The sequence below is a fragment of the Gopherus evgoodei genome, chromosome 1, assembly GCF_007399415.2.
Source record: "Gopherus evgoodei ecotype Sinaloan lineage chromosome 1, rGopEvg1_v1.p, whole genome shotgun sequence".
NCBI classification, from domain to species: domain Eukaryota; kingdom Metazoa; phylum Chordata; order Testudines; family Testudinidae; genus Gopherus; species Gopherus evgoodei.
The window spans coordinates 60304589-60321532 of NC_044322.1; the positions used below are offsets into that span (position 1 = coordinate 60304589).

The window sequence follows — 16944 nt, forward strand, 5'->3', positions numbered from 1 at the left end:
CATGACATATTGTTTGAAATAAATGTTATAAGCAAGAGACTGCAAAGTGTCGACCTTGATATATCTGGGGCAATGGGACAACCGGACAAAGCCAAGTCATACCTACAGTCTTACCAGTCAGATGAGGGATTTCAAAATATTCTGAAGAGTGCACAGAAGTTGGTAGAGGAATTTCACACTGAAACTATTTTCCCACTCATTCAAAAATACAAGAGTCACCAAAAAAGAAAACATTTTGATTATGAGGCACGGGATTATCCCATAAGAGACTCCAAACAACAATTCAAAGTTGAATTCTTTAACCAGGTGCTAGATTGTGCGATACAGTCAGCTGAAGAACGTTTCATGCGGCTCAAGGAACAGCAGTGTATTTGGGATGTTGTATGATATTCCAGAACTCCTCACTATACCTGAAGAAGACCTACAGCAGCAATGCAGGGCACTAGAGACAGTGTTGACATATGATGACATGCACAATATTGATGCGAGTGATTTAGGTGATGAACTGAAAGGCTTTTCAAGATATATTTCAGCAGGATCAACTCCAAAGGCTGTTCTGGAATATATGTGCACAAGTAAGATTACCACCCTCTTTCCAAATGCTTTTGTTGCTCTGTGCATACTTCTAACACTTCCTGTATCAGTTGCCAGTGGAGAACGCAACTTCTCTAAGCTGAAGTTAATAAAAACACATCTATGGTCCACAATGACACAGGAGAGACTGGTCGGCCTTGCAACCATCTCAATAGAGCATGAGCTGGCCCAGAGTGTGGACCTTCAGGAAGCAGTTCAAATCTTTGCAACCAAGAAGGCATGGAAATCACCACTTTGATTATTCAAACAGATAAAAATGCCAGTGTTTACTACACAGACAAGAAAAGTTACATGTTCAGGTGTTTGAAAGTTAAGTGTTACTTAAAATTTTTGAACAAGGCATTTTAAGTTGTTAGTTCTCCTTTATTGGGGTAGGTAGCAGAGCAGTATCATGAAAGGAGCAGAACAGAAGGAAGGCAGAATTGAGACCTTTCAAAGTTTTGGCCCAAGCGAGGGGGTATGGGGCTGTCATTTGAGCTCCCCGCCTCAGGTGCCAAAATGTTGTGGGCCGGCCCTGTGCAGAAGGTTAAGTTTTCAAATCTACCAAACAAGGAATTCTGAATTTCTGTTAAAGAAAGGTATGAAGAATTCAGTGGTATAGCTATGAAAGTGTGCTTCCATTTGCTTTCAGTTACAGATTCAACCAAAATAAGCAACTATGCAATTTGAAACAGGTCCATTCTTCTCATTAAAATCTTTGGCTGTGTCTGACCATGCCAGAATATCCATATTTCCAAAGTGTAGTTTTAAAAACCCAGATTAGATCAGATTATATAAGTAAACAAACTCTATATAGTTGAATATAGTTACAAAACCATAGAATATAGTATCCTGAGTCATGGGGGGGGGGGAGGTTGAGAGGTATATGGTTATGGGGAGACATCACGTTTTAAAATATCTGTAGGCTTGGAAGCATTCAGTAAGTGTCTGTAAACATTGATTTCACTCTACATACCTTAATTGTTGAAAAAATATGTCTTTTGATAATCAAAATTTATAGGTAGGAAGAGTAAGAAAAATGCTGCTTGAGAACTTTAGAGTGTCTGGCTGGCTCTGTCATGAGAGAACTCTCCCTAAAAATATCTTCCTGGAAAATTGAAATGAGTCAGTGCCCAGAAAGAGAGAGAGGGGGCCTGAAAATCCTAGCTACTTCATGCTCTTGCCTTTAGTTTGGGACATAGTTGTTCTCTATACTCTACTCTAGAAGGCTGTCTTTGAGAGTATAGACTGCTGTACCTTTTCCTGAAACTAGAGATTGTAGAAAATCTCTCTCTCTTTCTCCTTTTAACTGAATAGAAATACAGAAGCAGGTTTAGTCAGGGTGCTCCTTTAAGTAGCCACATTAAGACTTCAATTCTTTCTTTTCTATCTACTAACCGAAATTTCAAAAAACTTCTTTCTCCTCCCCCCCTGCCACTGTTTGTTTGTGGATGTGCTAAGGTGCACAGTGGCTTTGCTGGTAAATGGTTTGACATTATATATTTGTATATTTGTCACTGGTAACAAAATACCAATATTAGATGGATATAGCAATGTTAGGTATTTGGAAGACATTCTTACTATTATTTAAAATGACTTTCACTGCTTTGTTGCTGGCCTTCCCTATTTTTGTAGGCTTTTTTTATTTTTTTGACTGAGAATCTGCACTGCTACCACTGCAACTCCCTGTCATAGCTAATATATTTGTTTTAGTGATTGATGATTAAAGGGGTGATATTAATTCCTGTCTTGAAAAGCTATACAGTGTGTCTTGTGCCTTTTCCACTTCACTGATAAATTGCTGAAGTATGCCAATTTTAAAAAGAAGAGACTGACTCGACATATATGCTGTCTTTTCAAAATAAACATAATTATTTTGAGATCTTTAACAATCAAATGAATGTGGGGGGATGACCTTTTGGTGTCCCTACAAGCAACACTTAGTATAAATTGTGTGTTAATCTTTTGATGTTAATTTTCTTTCCCCTCCTTATTCCCCTCCTTACAGATCACATAATCATTATAAATTTAATTATCTGCGTTCCCAGTTGGGGTCATTTAAAATTACCCTTTAGCTTTGACTTCAGATTTTTTTTTAATTTTAAATTAAAAAGTTGATTTAAGAAAGAAGCGCTTTAGTGGTCCAAGACAGCTTATATAGTAGAATTAAGATATAGCTGTTCTTGCAAGCTGATATTTTGATGGGCATCTTTCTCTTACGAGGGTAGTTAGAATCTAGGACAGCAGGGAACAATTTAAATGGCAAAATATATCTGCATGTTTACTTGAGTTTGGCAGGTCTGTCCATTTTACAAGTACTGTTGGTGAGAGAAACAAGCTTTCAAGCCACAAAGAGCAGCTCTGTGGGGCTTGAAAGCTTGTCTCTCTCACCAATAGATGTTAGCCCAATCACCTATCTTCTCTCTCCTTCTCCTGGGGCCAACATGACTACAACTACATTGAATTTTACAGATAATCACAGAAAAAAACATTTTTGTACTAATATCCCTGAGAATTTCTTAAATTGTTCTCTTATAGAGTTTTAGGTTTGAGATTCAGTTATATACATTTATAGACAATTATGCCAAAGTGAGGTAGAAATGTTAAGTGACAATATTATACTTGATGTACCAGTTGAAAGTGTCATTGTTGCTGTAATCTATGCAGACATATAAAGACTAAATATCTGTTCTTTGTTATGAATTTGAGTAGTAGAAATGCATGTCTAAACTATTATTATATTTGTTCATACATCACTGAACAAAATAGCCTAAAACTGTGCTTTATTCTTTGAACAGTTTATGAGATCGGAAATAAACATTAACAATAGTACCTTTGTGATATAAATTCCTCTTTATTAAAGAGCATTGAAGGAGTGACTATCATGTAACTGTTGTTTCCAATTTTGTGTATGTTTTCAGTCATCATAATGTTGCAGTGTAAGACTTGCAAGCATTCGTCCAAGCTTGTATTTTCGATTCCCATCAGTAGCCTTTCATAAACTGTCCGAATGGCACTGACATTGGCAGATTCCAGCTGCTAGAGAGCTTATTTACCTTGTTAGAAGCTGAATTCGGCTTGAATTTGCTGCTGTTTGGCAGTCAGGGAGAAATACAATTAGGATAGAAAGGCAGAGATTTTCACTTTCCTTTCAAGTTGATCTAAGTATTTCCAGCTGTTCTTACACACAATATGTGAGTTGTAGAAGACATCTCCCTCATTGAGGAATTAGCAGTTAGGGTGAGATGATTTCATTATAATTTAATAAAAAATTTTCAGGGAGGGGATATATAATTTCCCCATTTGAAGATGGCACATTGATTGGAAAGGTTAATTTGACATATAGTTTCTATGGGCTTGGTTCTGCCACCTTCCTCATGCTGAGTTGTACCCAGTGATGAGCTGCCAAAATCTTAATAACTGGTTCCCTACTGGGTCTTCAGCGGCAGGCCCTTCATTCGCTCCGGGTCTTCAGCAGCACTTTGGCGGCGGGTCCTTCAGTGCCACCGAAGTGCCGCTGAAGATTTGCAACGCTTCCCAGTGAGTAAGCCCCATGTGTATTTTTACGTGTTTTTTTTTAAGTCATCCCTGCCGGGGCTCTGTCAAAACTGTTCAAATCGGGCCCCACGCTTCCTAAATCTGGCCCCGCACATGGGGGTTGCAAAATTGTATCAGGGGTCAGGTAGGGAAGGCTGTGCCTCCCAAAACAGCTGTCCTCCCCATCCAACACCCCCCCACGTCCTGCCCATCCAACACCTCCCCACGTCCTGCCCCAGACTGCCCCCCTCAGAACCTGCAATCCATCAACCCCCACCCCTGCTCCTTATCCCCTGACCACCAACTCCCATGATCCCCCCCATTCTAACTACCCCCCCAGGTCCCCACCCCCTACCCAACTCGCCCCGCTCCTTGTCCCCTGACTGCCCCAACCCCCTCCACACCCCTGCCCCCTGACAGCTGCCCCCTGAAACTCACTGTTGAATAATAGCTGACTGCATCTCCAAATATAATACGTATGTAGCCAATAAGTCAGATTTAATAGTTTTATTGGATTCTGATATTTATTGCAAAATTGAACTAAGTGCTTTGATGAAGCAGTTTTTACAAGCACTAGTATGAATTGAAGCTAGCAGTTACATTAATTTAATCTCTGTTCTGTGGATATGATGAAAAGCTTGGCAAGAATTTAGACAGTAGCCATGGCAAATGTTACAGAACACCATCGTGGGGTAGGGGATTATGTAGCTACTGCCAGTGGCTGTAAACAAAAGAAATGATGTTTTAACAGTTAGCCAGTGAGAAACTATAGTATTTCCATTATTATACAAACAGGTCTTAAAGTCATTGCCTTTCTTCCTGATGTGTTAAAAGCAATTACATTGGTTAATAAAATTCAAAAACAAGTTTTGTTTTTCCTAGTCACAAAGTGTAAAGGACAGATCCTCTTTAGAATGCTGGGTGATATAGTCTTACCATTATCTCTCCAGCTATTTTTCTATGTAAAACAAGTTACATATTTAAACCTGTCTGAAACAGAGAGACAGATTAACATGAATAGGTAATATAGGCTTTAAAAACAGAACTATAGATGGAGAAAATGAGGCAAAAGTAGAAAGGAAATGTAGAGAGGATTTTGCGAGGGGAACAGCTGCTATTATTTAGAACATACAGACAGGCAACTCACTGCCCCCCCCCCATCCCTCTTTCCCCCTCAGCCTCGTCACCCCACAGTTCCTCCTCCCATGAGCCTCGTCATCCCCCGATTCCTTCCCCCCACCCAGCCCAGGCACTCTCTGGGTATGGCTACACTTGCAGCTGTACTGTGCTGGGAGTTACAGGTGTCTTTGTACAGCTGTGTAGGGAAAGCGCTGCAGTGTGGCCACACAGACAGCTACCAGTGCTGCAGTGTGGCCACATTTGCAGCATTTGCAGCGCTGTTGGGAGTGGCTGAACAGGCATTCTGGGATACCTCCGAATACCTCTGGAGGCCAGTTACTGCGCTTTTGGTGGCCACAGTGGTGGAGCAGCACTACATCACCAGCGCTGTAATCGTTGTACCCCAGGCAGAGCAGGAATACAGCCAGTGCTGCAGCCAAGGAGATGCAGCGCTGTATGTGCCTTGCAAGTGCATCAGCGCTGCAACTCTCCAGTGTAGCCAAGCCCTCTGATTCCTCCCCGTCTTACCTTGGGCTCCACAGGCTGCCAGCTGCAGTCTGATTCCCCTCGCAGCAGCGGCAGCTGCTGCTGGGAGACAAGACACCTCGGCTCTGTGCAGCTAGAGCATCCTTTGCCCAAGCGCTACCTTCCCCTGGTTTGCCCTGCAGCCCTCCGAACCTTGTCACCCCCAATTCCCCCCCCTCCGAGCCTCGTCACCCCCGGATTCCTCCCCTCCAAGTCTGGTCTTACCTTGAGCTCTCACAGAGTGGTTGAATCAGCTCAGGCAGAAGAGCTGCAGTTTGATTCAATCAGCCTGCTGGAGCCCAAGGTAAGATGAGACTTGGAGGGGAGGAATCGGGGGAGAGGAGGAATCTGGAGGTGACGAGGCTGGGGGGGAAGAGGAATTGGAGGTGACAAGGTTCTGGGGGCTGTGGGGCAAACTGCGGGAAGGTAGCGCTCGGGCAAAGGAGCTCTAGCTGCACAGAGCTAGGTATTTTGTCTCCCAGCAGCAGCCACGGCTGCTGGCTGTATAGTAACCCTAACAACCAGTTCTAAACCGGCTTCTAAATTTAGCAACCAGTTCCTGCGAACTGATGGGAACCGTCTCCAGCTCACCACTGGTTGTATCTTTTATAGCAGAAGCAGTTCTGCTGATGCCAAACAAGTAAAATGTGTTGCTGAAATAGTGATAATAGCTTGGCTGGGAAATCTTAGGGATATAATTATAAGTGCACACAGAGAAGGAGGTTAAGGTCTCTCAGGCTCCAGAGCATCAACTTCACAGAGAAGACAGCAATCGGGGGATACTCAATACAAGAATGGAATAGCTTAGCCCTCAGCAATTAGACAACTCTAAACAGTCCCTGAACTAATAAATATTTCTTCAACCTCGGTCTCCCTAGAATGACTTATTTGTGTTCAGCTGAAATACAATGATGAGACTGTTATTAATCATGAAAGCAGACCAAAGTTCACTGGAAGGAACATACATTCTGCCTCAATAAATGGCCGAATCAGGTCCTCTGCTTTCTCCCCTTTCACTGCTTGAAAATGTGATTTGAAAGATAGAAAAGGAAGAAACAGTGGTCAATCTCATCATCTCCAGCTGGAGAGGAGTCAGCTTTCTGAGAGGCCTCCCTTCCATCTTCCTCGCCGGCTGGCTCCTGAATCACATGGCTTGTTCCTGTATCTAAATTTAGTCTACCTGAGCCTAATAATTTGCTGGTTGAGCAATAGATCCTAAATGATATGGGATAATTTCCCAAAGAGATTCTCCTAACATTCCACCCTCTCAGCCTACACAAAGATTTGGACAAAATTCTCCTCCTGTTTTGAGGATAAAAGATTAACCCTAATGAAACCAGATGTTTGTTTTGGATTCCTTACAGCATACTCTCGACCTGTTTCTCCCCCATCTCAGTTAAACAGTGTCATATGCTTATTTTTCTGTTAGCTGAATGTAGGCCAATTATAAAAGGGATCAGAGCTCGTTCAAACACTTCCCTGGTAATGTCCTAGGTGGAAAATACATTAGCCACTACAGAAGAAATCTAAAGCTATCACCTGGACATCATCAATGCTTCTATAAAGCATTGCTAGCTTGACATTCATTCCTCTGTGGAAACATCATTCAGCAGGAAGGTGCTCAGAATACACTCATAATACCAATTCTAGGGAAGAGAACATTATTCTTTTGTCCTACTTCTCTCTCTCCCTCCTCCTCAACTATTTTTTCCTTATATCCCATATGTCTCAGAATGGGGAAGACGTCAGGATCCAGAATGAAAAATTTGTTACTCCGTGATATCCTGTCGGGGACTGATCTCTCCCCGTAGCCTTGCCCACTCAAGTTAAGTCTTTTACATGGCTCCTTCAGGTTCTGTTCCTATAGTTTAATAGTAAACAGTAATTCCTTATTCATCTATTAATAAGGATTTAGCATTTCCAAACAGCTTTAGAAATATTCATCTGGAGCGAGGGTGGATGGAATGTGGCCAAGCCACAGACCTGATGAACAAATCTGTACTGCCTCTGGTATTTGCAGTAAGAGGGGACCAACCCAGTAGTCTTGCACTGGGGGAAGAAGTTAGTCCCAGAAAGTAACAAATTGTCCACTTATTTTCAAATAAGTTGCTTAGAGGACTTAATATCTTGGGGAAATTGGAAATGGGATATGGAGACTTCCATTCTGTAGTTGGCTGATTTGAATTGTGATCCAGTTTGGTAATATTGACCAATATGGTTGGTGACCTGTATGAAACAGGTAGTCATTTTGTTCCAGTCCTTTGGTGGCCTGTTTGAGATAAGTAGTGATTTTGATCCAGTCCCTTAGTGAGGAAGTGACTGCATTTAAAAAAGGCAACATTGCATTTAGCACTAATTAGCGCCCTGGTTAGTCTCAGTGCTTAAATTGCCAGCAGGATTGAATGGGCATGGTAATTGTATTAATTAAAGTAATTAAATATACCCTAGCAAGAATCTCATTTTTCCAGAATAGATTATTTTTGTAGGATTTACATAGTTTTAAAGAAGATGGTCAGAGTCAGCAGAGGGATTAGCTCTTCTCTTCTCTTCTATCACCAGTACTTGATCAAACAATTTGTTCAATAAGTGCTTCTGCTAGTGGGATTTTCTGAGGTCTCACAGCTACTCCACTGGATACTAGAAATCAAAATCAAATTGTAACTAATTGACACAAGTTAGTGTTGAACAAATGTGTAAACTCCAGAAAAAAATCAATCTGGCCTAAACAAAGCACCAGTAGCAATGCTTAGCTACCAGAAGGAAAACCTGCCTAGGCAAAACAAGTATAATCGTGGGATGGAGTAAGGAAAAAAATATCAACAAGAGTTTTGGTGACACCATCATGAACCCAGCAGCATCATGATCGAGAAGAGCTGATGGGTTTTTCCTTTTGTAGAGGCAAAAATAAACCAGTAGGAAATGACACAACATCATTTCGGTTTCTGCTTTTAATAGGACAGAACTAATTGTCTCAGTTAAACAGGATGATAATTTATTAGACCATTTCTCTCACCTGCTCTTATGTTCCCACTTCCTTGCTTCTGTGCGGAGTGTGATGAGGCTGCAATGCTCTATTGCTCATGTCTCTGTGAGAGCCTGGCTAATGTTGAGAGATACTAATAAGTAAACATCAACTAGGGAAACTGAGAGTTTAGGTCATTTGATGTGGGGAGTGAAATTCTGCAACCCGGTGACAGGAATGCCAATTATTCATAGTTTCAGCTTTAAAAAATATAATCAGCAATGTTGAGAAGTCTCACATATAGCATACAGTAGAACCTCAGAGTTATGAACACTGTGGGAATGGAGGTCGTTCATAACGCTGAATTAAACATTATAATTTTTCTTTCAAAAGTTTACAACTGAATGTTGACTTAATACAGCTTTGAAACTTTACTATGCAGAAGACCAATGCTGCTTTCCCTTTATTTTTTTAGTAGTTTATATTTAACACAACACTATACTTATTGTTGTTGGTTTTTTGTTTTGTTTTATTTTTTGGTCTCTGCTGCTGCCTGTTTATGTATTTCTGGTTCCAGATGAGGTGTGTGGTGGACTGGTCAGTTTGTAACTCTGGTGTTTGTAACTAAGGTTTGACTGTAGTTACTTAATGTGTATGTCTCTACCTTAATGTAGTTCAGAAAATCTCCATCTTGTACTGAAAGACTTGAGTCAGTTTTGTATGTTTTCTGCCATGTAATCCACATTAAATTTATTGAGGAAAAGTGGAAATTATTGAAGCCTAACTGCATATTTTATGATTATGAAAGGAAAGACTAATGCCAGCAGACAGACAGGTTGTTAATATCTACTGCACCTGGTATGCTATGAAAACATTGGATTTTGGCATACTGGATTTGGTTATACTGATCTGCAGGACAGGAGGGAAATCACTAGAATTAATTCTGGGCTGTGCCAGACATTTTGCTTTCCTGATTAACTGCAAGTCCTCCAAATACTTTTTGAAAATATTGTGAAAAGGGAAGGAATGGATAATAGCCAGGGAATTGAGAAGAGATTTGGAAATTGCTTTGTGGCTATCCTGGATACTTTCTAATGCCATGCAAACTATCTATCTTCAGATTTACTTTTTTTATCAGGAGATATTGAAATATATAATGTACATGCTATAATTCCTGCATGTCAGTAGGAACAATTCTGTAATTATTTTAGAATCATAGAACTGGAAGGGACCTCAAGAGGTCATCTAGTCCAGTCCCCTACACTCAAGGCAGAACTAAGTATTATCTAGACCAGGGGTTGGCAACCTCTGGACGCGGCCTGCCAGGCCTGGTGAGCCTGGCCAGTTTGTTTACCTGACGCGGAGGCAGGTTCAGCCGATCATGGCTCCCACTGGCCGCGTTTCGCCGTCCCAGGCCAATAGGGGTGGCGGGAAGCCGCGGCCAGCACATCCCTCGGCTTGCACCGTTTCCCACAGCCCCCATTGGCCTGGGACAGTGAACCGCTGCCAGTGGGACCCGTGATCGGCTGAACCTGCCTCCGCGTCAGGTAAACAAACTGGCCTGGCTCACCAGGGTGTTTACCCTGGCGAACCGCATGCCAGTTTGCCGACCCCTGATCTAGACCATCCCTGACAGATGTTGTCCAACCTGCTCTTAAAAATCCCCAATGATGGAGATTCCACAACTTCCCTAGGCAATTTATTCCAGTGCTTAACCACTCTGACGGTTAGGAAGTTGCAAAGTTGCAATATTATGGAAACCTTTTATTCTTTGAAGTTGTTGCTGCATCTAGTATTGATTTCTCTATGCAAGCCAGAAATGGGTTAAGATAGTAGGAAAGTGATGTTTCATGTTACGTTTATCTGTAAAAAATACCCCACTGCAAAGATTTAATTAGCAGTCTGTGTTTTTATTATGGTCTTGCTTGGGAGTTTTTGTTTTGTTTTTAACAGAGACCTTAGGGCAGATCAGTTATGACCTTTGTTAAATAAGGCAGTAGTTGTTGGGGATAGAAATGCTACTGACAGCAAATAAGAGAGATTTGGATGTTAATTACATCCAGATTTCAGCTAAAATTGGATGCTTTCCATTTACAGTTTACTACAAACAGTGCTATATTTGATTTCCTGTGTCTATGAAGCCTATCTGAGTTCTTGCTGGTTTTTACAAATGTGTTACAAAATCTGAAGATAAATCTAAGGTCAAAGTTTTGACTGATGAATAACCTTAGGTTAAGCAAACAATTTTGGTTCAGCAGATGGCTATGCAAGTGGGCGTGATTTTTGTTAAATCAAATCTCGTAATAAGGTTTGTGGTTTAATCAGATAAAGAGATATTGTGTTGCACCTTCCTGAACTACAACCTGTTCTTCATTTGCTACACATTTAGTTTTAATTGAAGTCGATTGTACTAACTGAAATTAAAGAGTATACTCTCCCCACATTTTCATAAGGCTGTTTTAAAAAAACTCTCCATAAATGTATATTATTTTGTAAAGAAAGGAACATCATGCCCTTAAAAAGCAAAAAAACAACAAACTTTAGCACTTTATGATACAATGATGTATCAACTGCTAGTAAATAGTTATTCCATCTGGTGCAGTTCGGATAATAAAAGCTGAAAAATGAACTGTTTTCTGGTCAAAACTATTTTTTTTTCTAATCTCACTTCTTCTTGGAGATAGTGGTATGGAGCAGAGCAATTAAAATATTAACTGGACTTCACTTTGATGCTGCTAAGCAGTTTGCTTTATCTGAGGGGATTTCTTCGACATTTAGAAATGTTTTTCATGAAAATTATAGTTTAAAACATGCGTGCTTTACCCAGAACTAGTAATAGCACTTTCCACTTCCATATGGAAGAGGTGGGTTTCAGTGTTTAGATTTCTCAGTTCTCAGGTTCAAAGGAGCAAGGAATTGCTATGAAAACCTTGAGTGAGGAAGAGAAATTGCTAAACAGTAACTTCTCTGACCAATTGGGGATCATGCCAATGGTTTCTCTAATCATCCTCAGTACGCTTTTTCTTATGGGTCTTAGAAAGTGGAGTGGAAAAGTCAGGCTCTCTGCGGAGCCCAGGCACCTATCACTTTGGTACCTTATGAAATTAAAAAATAAAATTACACTTTGCACATGACATCACTATGTTACTCAACCCTGTACATTGGTTCCATGAGTTTCTGTACTCTGGTGCATAATGGTTTGTGGGCTTTTCATTTATCATTGCTTTTCCTATTATAGGAGAGAAAATTCTGCAGTATTGCTCCCAAATAGGGCTTTCAGGTTTTTTTTTTCCTTTTAGTTCCTAGTCGGTTTTATTTTGTTTCCAATTGCATTTTTTTTTTAATCTCAGGGATACCACTGTACAGAGCCTTACTCTGCAGCCTTCCGTTACAGATGGTCATATTACATATGAAGACTCGCCACTGGTCAGTATTTAAATTATGTTTGTAGATTTGAAAATCTCTTTTCTTTTATAAAACGATGTTAAAAACATTTATTGAAGGCTCCAAAAAGGCCAAGGAATTCTGGGCTAAGTTAGAACATTCTTATCCCTGTGGTCTGGGTACTGTAACTTTAATGAGAATGTTATAATTCAGCAACAGACTCAAATATGGCAAGACATTATTGGCAGTATTGGGCAACTTCTTATTGTTTATTTCACGTACATTTTGTGTGCCACAAGCCAATCACTGTAGTATTTTGGGGTCTTGGGGTATCTGACGTGCAGAAGGAGCATATTATTTATTTCACTTTGGAATTACTTGATGCACTGAAATTTCCCCATGTTTTCCTTCCAGTTTCTAAACACACATCCTGCATACCCAGTGGCTCAGCCTCCTGACACTTGTGCCCCACTCCCTAAACCGTTTACTGCCTTCTGCTCCATCATCCCAAGCAATCAGGACTGCTTATGTTAGCTACAGTTTGCATCACACCTCACCTCCAATCAGCAGAATCTAGTCCTGCCCAACCTCCTCATCTCCCTCCCAGCGGCAGCTCCCCCTTCCGCCTGGTTCTGCTTTAACAGAACCACTCGTCTGTCACAGCAGCTTCACCTCACCCTCACCCCAGAGCAGTGGCATCTCTTCATCCTCTTCTAACATTCCCTTTTCATTTCAGTATCACCTGCTGCCCTTCCTCCATACACGCCAATGCATTGCATGTTGGCAAAGCCTTTTCCATGTGTTCACGGGCAACCACTATTCATACACAGGCACATGGTATGCGCATATGCAAGATAATCTGTTTCTGCATGTCATGCCATTCACTGAATTCGGGTTCTGGTATGATTGATGAGGACTTCTCTCCCAGCAGCATTTGCCCACACATCCAATCCATTAGCTAGATAGAATTCAGGGGTAGTCTTCAATAATATATATGTTAAATTTTCTTTTTTACATGGGAGCCTGTAGTTAGACTTCCAAGTCCATATTCAGACACCAAGATCAGTAGTTTGATTTTTCAAAATGCTGAACACTAAACAGTTTCCACTGACTTTCTGTTGGAAGAACACTGGAAGTTAGTGAGAGTTGCTGTGAGTTCAGCTCTTGAAAGTCATGCAAAATGTTACTACAAGAAACTGAGAAATCAGTGTTGCGGTGTGTGTGTGTGTATATATGTATATATATACAGTTGATTTCTTCCGTCTTCTAGGTGAAATCAGTTAAGTTGGGGCATATTCTGGTTATCGATGAGGCAGACAAAGCACCTACAAATGTTACCTGTATTTTAAAAACTCTTGTGGAAAGTGGAGAAATGGTTCTGTCAGATGGAAGGCGCCTTGTTGCCAGTAAGTTGCTTTTATAGTCTACGGTAAAACATAGTATGTTGCCATATTCCAGCAATTGCATTTGTTAAGCCATAACTACAAAAGAGTCTAGTGGTCGAAAAAATGTTTGCCGTGCAAACATTAGCTATTAGAGTTTTAATTAGAGTCTGCAGAGAGGCTCCCTAAACATGCCCGTGAGACACCACATTAGTGTTTCAGTTATTATTGTCATGGACAAGTTTACTAATTGGCAACCCTCTCTGCTGGGGATTCAAAAATCAAGTTGAGCTCTGTCTTCATCACTTCCAGTAATAAAGATGCATTTGACCAAATTGTGCTCTTGGTTACATCTGTGCAGTCCTATTGCTCAGAACGTATTTTGGCCTGCTAGATCCATATCTTAGGTTTTGGATCCCAGGTTGAATTTTTTCAGGGCTGGCAGTTAGCAAAAATCTTTTTGTGTTTTTTGTTGTTGCTGTTTTACTTGTAAGCTGAGAATGCCATCATTAGAGTTTCATCAAGTGGAAATCATTGGAGGAAAAAACTGAAACACACTGGAATTTTTACAGTTACTTTTCAGAGCAGAGATGTATTTGAAGTGCATCTTCACTGTTAATCAATACAGTGCTGTATGTGTGATGAAAATAGAGGTGGTGTTTTTCTTTTAAACAGATTGGGAGCACAGATTTAAGTGTGAATTAAGTAATTAGTCAGTATTCAAGTGATATTATACACCTCTACCTCAATATAACGCTGTCCTCGGGAGCCAAAAAATCTTACTGCTTTATAGGCGAAACCACGTTATATTGAACTTGCTTTGATCCACTGGGGTGCGCAGCCCCGCCCCTTCCCACCCGAGCACCGCTTTACCGCATTATATCCGAATTCATGTTATATCGGATCGTGTTATATCGAGGTAGAGCTGTACTAGAATTATGCTGGGTGACCACAAATCTCTAGGGTGTCATTTAAAAGAAATAGTGTCTAGTTGTTTAAATTAATATCCTGGTTGTATAATTGTGAGAGGTTTCCCTGTGGTACCAATGAAGATATGCTCCCAGGGAGCAGGTGGAGAAGCCCAGCCTGAACCAGTTTGCACATTCTCTGCACACGTGGCTGTGCCTTCTTACAGATTTCCATGGGTCTTCAGGTTTGTGGACCGGGTTTTCTGTAGGAGGGCAAGCCCCAGATCTCTTCTCCCTGTCTCACACAGGGCATTGTGTAGAAATCTCCACAGGGGGTTTCTCATGGATATATCTTGTGCTATCAACCTTATCAAGTTTTACTGAAGGCACAAGTTGTTCTGGTCCTGAGATATTCAATGCATCGTTGAGCTTGGAATGATTATTCCTCTAGGTTTATGAAACAAAATAATTATAGCCAAGTGCCTAGAGCTCTCATGGTGGAGCAAAATGCTGAGAAAGACTTCGGTGTTTTTTTGAAGATGTACAGATTTCTATTGTTTGGTTCATAAATGACAAAACTAAAACATTTTTTTAACAATCTGTTTTCCAGATCCTGCTAATGTAGATGGGAGAGAAAATGTAATAGTAATTCATCCTGATTTTAGAATGATAGTTCTAGCAAATAGGCCTGGATTTCCCTTTTTGGGTAATGATTTTTTCGGCACACTAGGTAAGTGATTAGTATTAAATGGGAGCACTGTAATTCAGGTATATTTAATGGTATTGTGTGTGGGAGAACATTAGCTTTCTTTCTTTTACTTGATCTCATCATGAGAGGGAGAGTGGGGTGGTTGGGATGGGGACTAAATCTGTTACTTCCGGTTCCAAGGCAGGATGCTCATTGCCTCAGATGTGACCCTGTTTGGGATGGACATCTGTTCAGCAAGAAAGTAAGTTCCACATAGGTCCTGTGGGCAAGGGTAATCCAAAGCCCTACTGGGAATGTGGTCCTCAAGCGCAAATGTTTTGCAGTCCTAATGGAGTGTCCGTGTTGTGACCTGTTCTCAGTGAAATTCAGCCAGCAACACCAGCCCAGGATGTCTTAATCCATAGAACTCTCCCATGGTTAAATATTTCCTCTCCTCCTGCTCACCTGGAGACTCCTAAAGAAAACTGCTTTTAGTCATAATTGCCTCGGACTAGCCAAAGCTTAGTTCTACCTTTTAATGCTATTTCCAGGGGTCAAAACCCCTCTGCTTTCATGTTAAGATCATCTTCAGCAGGGCCCAGTAATGATCATAAATCTCCTAGGTTTGCATCAGAGCACTCCTGAAAGAACTGATCTTTCTCCACTATTCATTTAGCTCCCTGATGCCTTGAGTGAGTTATAAAAGTGATCCTCCTCAGGTTTTGTGATCTTCTGTTTAAGCATCCTGTAAGACTGTATCCTGTCCACAGCCCACGAAGAATTGACATTTTTATTTAGCAAATACAAAACAGTTCTTGAGCACACCATGGGCTACAACTTCCAGGAGACATTCCCCTTTGTTTTCAGTCTCTTCTGCTTCGAGGCCTATGGCAGGATTCTCCTGTACTCCCTTAACAGAGCACCTCCCAAGGCTTTCTTCTTCTTGGAGGCTCTTTTTCCCTCCAGTAGGTTCCCACTGCCTGTGCCTGCTCTTGCTCCCTGAGCAATCCCCCTTGCATACTGAGAGCCTGGCTCATTATAGCCCTGGGGTGCCCCACTCTCATAATTAGTCCAGCTGGGAGCATCTGTTCTAGCACAGGGAAGCTGAACTTCCTTCATTTCCAGGGGCCAGCCCCCCTGTGATGCTTCTTCATTCAGACAATTTGCGCTGCTTCTTCTTGAAATGGGTTTCTGGCTATTGATCTCCTTAGCCAAGACAGTGGTAAAGCTCTCCATACTTTCCCACAACTGTGCGTATTTGTTCTTCATAGTAACAAGTTGGTCCTTTACACGTGTCCTAGTTTTTGGCAACATTTTGCCCCCTTTTCACCTAGGCAAGATACACTTCCCTTCTGATTTTCCCAGTTCTGAACCAGGAATGGAAAACACCTTGTCTCTTTGACTTCAGAAGCACGTTCAAGGTGCAGTTAGATTAGAAGCAGGGAAATAAATCCCCTTTTTTCCCGTTCTCTTCAAGAGTTCAAGGGAAGGCTTCCAGATGTTCAGTTATGCAATGGCCAAATGGATCAGGTTTGGTTTCCATAGGCCTTCAGAAATTATCTGTGTACTGAAATTTACCTCGTCTGCTCCACCTCCTTGACTGAAGGGAGGTGGTAGTGGACAAGTTTTGCAAAGTTACCTCCTGTGGTCTAAACAGGCATTTGTGGAGACAGCACTTATCTGCAGAGTGCTTAGAGCTGCACTTCATGAAGAAGTTCTCCTTTCCAGGGAACAATAGTGACAGGTCAGAGGTTCCTGTTCCAACCTTTTCTTTTTTGGCCAACCTTGCCTTCAGGCATTTCTAATTCAGCCTTCAGTCTCTTTGTTAGGGAAGAGTGACTTAAGAATTTTGCATTTTAATAGGCA

At 41.2% G+C, this 16944-nt stretch overlaps 1 protein-coding gene across 1 annotated transcript in view; it reads left to right on the plus strand.

Annotated features, from left to right (window-relative positions):
• The window catches only part of VWA8 (von Willebrand factor A domain containing 8), a 285192-nt gene that overhangs the window by 160014 nt on the left and 108234 nt on the right, over positions 1 to 16944 (plus strand). Inside the window, 3 exon segments of the mRNA XM_030565861.1 lie at positions 12067 to 12142; positions 13371 to 13506; positions 15001 to 15120. Of these exon segments, the coding sequence (XP_030421721.1) occupies positions 12067 to 12142; positions 13371 to 13506; positions 15001 to 15120 (332 nt within the window).